The sequence below is a fragment of the Manis pentadactyla genome, chromosome 6 (assembly GCF_030020395.1).
Source record: "Manis pentadactyla isolate mManPen7 chromosome 6, mManPen7.hap1, whole genome shotgun sequence".
In the NCBI taxonomy this organism is placed as follows: Eukaryota; Metazoa; Chordata; class Mammalia; order Pholidota; family Manidae; genus Manis; species Manis pentadactyla.
In genome coordinates, this window is record NC_080024.1 from 6,222,652 (window position 1) to 6,229,609 (window position 6,958).

General features: G+C 45.4%; 1 protein-coding gene and 1 long non-coding RNA gene across 2 annotated transcripts in view; one reads left to right on the forward strand and one right to left on the reverse strand.

Moving 5' to 3' along the window:
* Positions 1–2,592, reverse strand: part of LOC118925555 (UDP-glucuronosyltransferase 1-6) — a 28,806-nt gene extending 26,214 nt beyond the window's left edge. The window contains exon 1 of the mRNA XM_057503410.1: positions 1,611–2,592. Coding sequence (XP_057359393.1) covers positions 1,611–2,471 — 861 coding nt within the window. The 5' untranslated portion in view covers positions 2,472–2,592. The remainder of the gene's footprint in view (positions 1–1,610) is intronic.
* A 2,330-nt stretch (positions 2,593–4,922) lies between these two features.
* On the forward strand, positions 4,923–6,556 carry LOC130684034 (uncharacterized). The gene is made up of 2 exons (XR_008998135.1): positions 4,923–5,709; positions 6,015–6,556. It is a non-coding gene; the product is annotated as an uncharacterized LOC130684034 (long non-coding RNA).
* Positions 6,557–6,958: the final 402 nt, after the last annotated feature.

Sequence of the window (6,958 nt, forward strand, 5' to 3'; positions counted from 1 at the left end):
CTTGTGAGGGGGAGGCGGATGTCAGCCCCATATTCAGATAAGAAGCTGAAGTCAAAGGCTACAAGGCCAGGAGGAGGGTTGTCAGATCAGCCGGCTCATCATCCAGCCTCCTTTCTTCCCTCCCCCAGGCTGTTACTTGTCAGGTCTACATAATTGGAAAAAAGAGTGCCAGACACACCCAGGACCTAGGATGGGAAAGTGACAGTGGTATGGTTCTTATCTTGCCTCAGCTCCTGGCTGCAGCCATTGTCTTAGCTTACTCAGCTTGCCCAGAAACAGCAGCTTGCTCGTTGACGTGAAAGTTAACAACCTCTTGTCCCAGGGCCCTCCATCCTGGTATTGCAGCCTAAACAGCCCTGTCCCATTTGTCTGCCTGTACCGTTTTCAAAGCTCTGTGAACTTGGGCTTATCTGCGTCCTACCACAGCTTCCAGAGTTCCCATTTCACCTGGAGAAACAGCCTGCTTATCTCCGCCACACAGCTGGGTTGGAATCTTAGTCTTGTAACTCTTTCCCTGCTAATGTATGGGGATAAGGGAACAATCCCTGGAGTCAGAGGGAAGGGAAACCTGGCCCTTCCCCACCCTAGCTCACTCCCCGCAGAGAGGCTCTGCAGAGAGGATGTGCTGGCCCAGGAGCCTGAGCTCGGGCCAGGACTTGCCTCAAAGGTCTGTGCGTTGCCCATAACAGGGAGAGCGGAACCCAGTCTTCTCAAAGCTGAGCAGGTCTTGGTATTGCAAGTGGAAGAGACTAAGATGTATCACTGAATTCCTTTGTTCTAGGAAAAACACTTCAACAATGGCACTTCTCATAATGAAATATAAATGTTAAACTCTCTTCTAAAATGGAGATATTTCAAACCTGACTACTCCAATAGGAAAAAGGTTAGATGGGTCCCAACTAAGAAGCAAAAGGGCAATGCTGAGTGTGTTCCAGCACCTGGCCTGGACTGAAGGCCCCCGGGCAGAGGAAACACAACAAGCAGAACTGTTTTGGGGCCAGGTGACCCAGTGCATGGTGGGAGAGGAGGCCCTGTGTTGTTGTTTCTTAGCATCATTGAAAAATTTGAAAACCACTCTTAGTTCTGGACTATATAAAAGCAGGCCTCTGGACAGATGTGGTCCACCAGCTATCGTTTGTTGGCCCTCGTTAAGAGCCCAGGAAAAAAGCATGGCACAGAGAGGGGGAAACGGGTTTCAGCCTCAAATGACCTCTTAGCTCTGTGTTCTCTAGGTGAAGCCTCCACCTGTTTCCTCAACAGGTAAGTGTAGGATTTGAGCCGGAACTTCTAAGGCTCATTCTGTGATTCTGTGACTGTCCCCAGATACCCTAGCCAAAGATTTATTCTCTTGCTGCCGGGCATGAGCCTGGTGTTCATTCAGAGCCTCAGCCTCAGATTTCCTGCTAATGTATGGGGATAAGGGAACAATCCCTGGAGTCATCACCTGAGTGACCAGCCCCTCTTCTCAGAGCCTGGCCTCCCCTCCTCAGGCAGCCCTCCTAGGTGACAGCCACCTAGAGGGGCCAAATGTGGAAGGGGAGGCAGAGCACAGGGGAGCGATGCCTGTCCGTGAGGAAACGGGTCCATCGGAAAGAAAGAAAACCACCGACCTGAGGCAGGGCTTTCTTGGCCTGGCAGTTGATCCCCCCGATGAAGATCATACCGGGCATGATCGGCCTGGGGTACTCCAGCACGAAGTCATATCTCAACAGCCAGATGGAGCCCTTCCGATACAAGGTGGGTAGGTGCACGTCCCTCTTGAGGACGCCCGATGCAAGGTCCTCATACTTTGAATAGAGACGGTGAAACAGAGAGGTCTCCAAGTGATTAACGAGGAAGTTGGCCACCCGCTGGGGGAAAGTCATCCGGTCTGAGAACTGAGTGTAGCACCTGGGGATGTAGGACACAGGGTTTGGGCTTCTGCTGATGGCGTGCTCTAGGGAGCATGGGAAGCCCCTGAAGAGGTACACAGGGGGCAGGCCCAGGTACTCAGCCAGAATCACCCCACAGGGTAAGGCGGGGTCTGTGAAAAGGACGTCAAATTTCCCCTCCCTGAGGAAGGTCAGGGTGTCAGTGTCCTGCAGGAGGCTCTGGCAGTTGGTGAAGAGCATGTCAATGACAATCATGTTATTTCTGTACTCCATCAGGGCGGCATTCAGGAACCACCTCTCAGCAAAGTGCTGATTCCCGAAAGCACGGAAACGGCTCTTCAGCTCTTCCTGGTCGTACGGCACTGGGTAGATTCTTCTTGTGTAGTATTTGGATTCTTTCAGAAGCAAATTGACCTCAGGCACCAGCACCAGGATATCATGTCCCTTCTCACTGAGAGGCTCAATTATGTCCTTCATACTGAGCCAGTGGCTTCCGTCCTGTGGCACCACCAGCAGCTTGTCACCCACAACCACCCCCCAAAGCCCTAAAAAGAAAACCAGTGCATAAACTCTGCGGAATGCTTGGAGAAGGCAGGCCATTTGGGAGGGAGCCCCGGCAGGAGCGAGATCAAATTGTTTACACTCGCTGGGGTGCAGGCCTCCTGGCTGTTTCTCTGAACTAACAGTGCTCTTCACCGAGCCTGCCTAGCTCTCCTTGCTTTGAATTTTGCCCTTTGATATGAAAAAAGCTAAATTAATATTTAACCATTTTTTAAGCACACAGCTAACTGGAACCAACTAGGCCCTTTGTCAGCCTTTGCCTGAGCTTCTGGGTTTATTTCATCTCCATCCATCTGCCTCTCCTTCTTCAAAAAATTGGTCACAGTTGAGGACAACTCATACTGGCCCCTGCAGGTGCATACAGCCATCTATCATGGGCTCTCCAGGACCCACATCCATAGACAAAGAGCTGTCTGTGCTTCTCTGCTTGTCAACTTTTCTTAGAGCAGAAAGGAAGTGTCCACAGATGCCACATTCCTGAATCAGAACCACTCAATGGGACTGCCCATTCCTGGTGACCTGGTTACCACAAGGCTGGTTGGATTAAAAGGCAGGGCTGCAGGAAGCCAGGGAAGCACAGAGGAGCCTGGTATAGCTCTCCCCATGCCTGCCTCTCAACGAAACCACTGTTTGGGTGGTGGGGGTTCTGTTACATTAGAAGACAGAATCTAATCCCTAAGTGAATACGTGCCCTAAGACCACAGTTCCCACTCTGACTGTGGTTAGATTAGAATCACACATTCTAGAGTGAACCTGCTGCCTTTGAGCTCTGTGACCCCTTTGCCCTGTGCCTGAATTGCCCATCTGTCAAATGGTGGTTGCATCTGAGGAGCCCCCTCGGGCTATGATGAGGCCACTGGTACTGTGTAGACTGAACCCTGGGGCACGCTGGTGGCCAAACAGTAGCTCTTAAAAAGGCCCAAGGAGTAAAAGAACCAGCCCTACACTGGGAATGCGAGAATTAAAGGAAGAGCAAAAGGGCACAGAAGGGGAAGTGAAAATTTTTTTAAAAGAAGAAAATGTAGAAATAGAAAATGGTGGGAAGGCATCAGGTGATGGACCATTTGATGGTGGCCACTCAATCTGCCAGCAGTTGAAACGAAAAGATGGTTCTAGCATGGGGGCCCCTGCCACCTGCAGAACACTTTCCGGCTTACAAAACAATTTCCCATTGCCCTAGTTTCTAGGGCTGCCATAACAAACTTCCATATGCTGGCCGCCTAAGCAACAGAAATGTATTCCTCCAAGTCTGGAGGCTGGAAGTCTGACATCCAGGCATGGGTAATGCCAGTCCCTTCTGGAGGCTCCGAAGAAGAATCTTCTCCAGTGTTAATATTTCTAGTACTTGAGACTTACAGTTACCTATAAAAAGGCAAATAGCCCTGTAAAAATAATTAAAGAATGTGGATATATAATTCATAAAAAAGGAAATGCACATGGCCAATATAGCTATGAAAATAGGAAATAAAAATTGAAGCATCTATGTGGAATTTTTCCAAAAAAATGTAAAAGTTTGACATTTGAAGCTGGGGAGGATATGGAAGAACTAGAACTCTCATACCCTGTTGACCAAAACGTCAGGTTGCTCAACATTTTGAAAGCAACTTACTGATGTCACGTGTGCGTACCTGTTGGTTGAGCTGCCCTCCTCCTGGCCACTCTAGCCTACTGAGTAAGAGCAAGGATATGGAAACACACGAGTGTAAAGAAGTTATTTAAGAATGTTTAGTACAGTCTCCCTTACAAAAGGAAAAACTGGAAGAAGTTTAAATATCTATCAAGATTGGTTAGCTGGATAAACTACAATGCATCCAAAGTAGAACAACTACTAAAAAAAATGTAACGGATTTGTATGTATTCACTGTAAAGATGTCCATGAAAAAAGCAAAGGACAGTCCGTCCAGTCTGATACAAGATCGTTTTAAATAAAATGGTATAAGAATTTACATTAGATCTATGCATACACATAAAATAATTTCAGAAAAACTGGAAAAGATGCATACAATACTGCTAGGAGCATTTTCTCACGGGGATGGTGTTAGATTAACAAAAAAGGAAGTTTCATTTTTCATTTCTTACTGTGCATTTTTTAGTACTTCCAGAAACTGTATTAAGAAAAGGAAATTATATATAATTATGTCAACTGTATACATATACATATCATATATAAAGGTCAGCTTTATAAAATTTGCTAACTCACAATCAAATGAATTGGCACAAAATAATTCATTCAACAGGGAAGACATTCCAAACGTGAGGAATGTAAGTGATAATCACAGTTCAAAAAGGAATTTCTTTTTTAAATATCCAAAGCTAGATTATTCTTAATATGCTAAAGGAGACACAACTTACCTTTGACAATGGGGTTCCCTCACGGCAGTTGATGCCACTAATGAAAGCCATATTGGGCATGACAGGTTTTGGGTAGTCCAAGACAAAGTCAGTTCTTAGCGACCAAACTGAGGTATGGCTGAAGAGATCATAGGAGAATCTCAGAGGCAACTTCCAAACCACGTTTGAAAAAATAGTTGCAAAACAAATGTTCCTCCAAGTGGAAGACTTGATTTCTCACTCTCTCCCTGAAAGTCATGGCATCTGAGAACTCTGAGAAACCTCTAGGAACATAGGAAAGGGGGCTGGGGCTCTGTGTGCCTTCTTCAAGGTAATGGCAAAATACTCCCCTGGTGAAGACCACGGATGGGAGTGAAAAATATTTGGCTACAATCAAGCCACACAGATCAAAAGGATCTAGAAACACGGCATCAAAAGAACTCTCTTCTAAGTATTTCACTAATTTTTTGTCATTAAACAAACTCCCACAATGTGAAAAAAAGTATTTATAAAAATCATAGCATGAACTCCTTAATATAGAAAATAAACTTTGCTCTCAAGTTTCCCTTCGAGAGTTGGAGAATTTCAAGAAATGGCTATTCAAATCCTCTAGAGTGTAAGGTGTGGTATAAGTCTTCAGTGTATAATTAAATGACTTTCCCAGTTGCCAACTCACGTCTGGTGTGACTACGACCAACTCATGCCCTCTGTGGATGAGTTTCTCCACAACAGAACTCATGGTAAACCAGTGGCTCCCATCCACAGGTACTACCAGCAGCTTGCCTGCCTCTGCGAAGCCAGATGTCAGCAGGACACACACCCAAAGAGGAAGGAAGCCGGTCAAAACTGCAGACGCCATGGGATGACTGTGCCCAGAAAAATCCAGCTGCTTAGATTCTAAGCTCGGATAGCACAGCAGAAAAATAAACACAAAACCTGTCTCAGGGTGAGCATACCTCCATTTTTAAAAAATTACACCCATTGTCAATGATTTACCCATAGTAATAATAATGATTGCGTAGCATTTCCTGAGAACATACTTGTATGTTTTCCAGATAAGAATAGCATTTGATCTTTGCCTTGGGCAGAGATCATGCACTACATTGCAATGCCCCTTTGGAAACAGAATTATTAAGCAATGTTTAATGGATGCTAAGAACTCAAAATGAAAGGACATTTTTTTCAGAATGAAAAAAAAAACCAAGAAAGTAAATTTCAATAAAGCTAATATTTTTGCACCTTATCCCAAAGGAAAATTTGGGTTTTATCCTCAGGCTACCAAAGACTGACCAGAAAGAGAAGGGCATCCCAGGTTCCAAGGAAAGACTCAAAACCTAACCTCCTCATGGAACAATGGGCTGTGGTTCACAAGGGTCTCTGAAATGCTAGGCATTGCTGCTTGTCTTGTCTCATTTCCAAACCCTCTGGGGCTTCCAAAATGTGAGGTAAGATTGACAACCCCATCTACATGGACCATTCTAGGAATTCAATGGATTGTGACTGTCATCTATTGTAAACTGCTTTCTCTAGATATGACACACGCAGTGATGGTCACCTCCCCAGTGTTTGCCAGAAGCATTCTGGCTGGGACTCCTCTCTTTTCTCTCTGCTTCCACACTCCTCTGTTTAGACCTCTGCTGTTGGGTCACCTCCATCAACCAGATGCCCTCCTTCAGGAATTTCTGTATCCCTCTCCCACACTCTACCAAGTACTCCTTGAGGTCAGGGGATATGTTTTCTTCATGTTTGCACTCCCCTCCCCTAGTACCCATGCTGTGCCTCACAAAGAGAAAGCACACAAGGAATGGTTGATGCATCAGACTGAATCACACTATGCTGGTTTATTATGCTGAGGAACATCTGGTGAGGGAACTAAAGCCAAGTGGGCGGCATGATCTTTGTTAGGAACCAAGCTTACTTCTTCTGAGACACCCGAACGGTTGCTAGGCATTTGCTTAGTCACCATTTACTTGGTGACTGGGGAACTTTCAGATGAATATCTGAAAAATAAAAATGGTGGTGAGTGATCTACCTTCCTAGTAGGCTTACTTCAGAGTAGATATCAATAAAATAGAAAACAGAAAAACAATAGAAATAATCAATGAACCTAAAAGCTGGCTCTTTGATAAGTTGAATTTATTTGATAAAGCTCTAGCCAAACTACTCAGAAAAAAGGAGAGAAAAAAATTACCAGT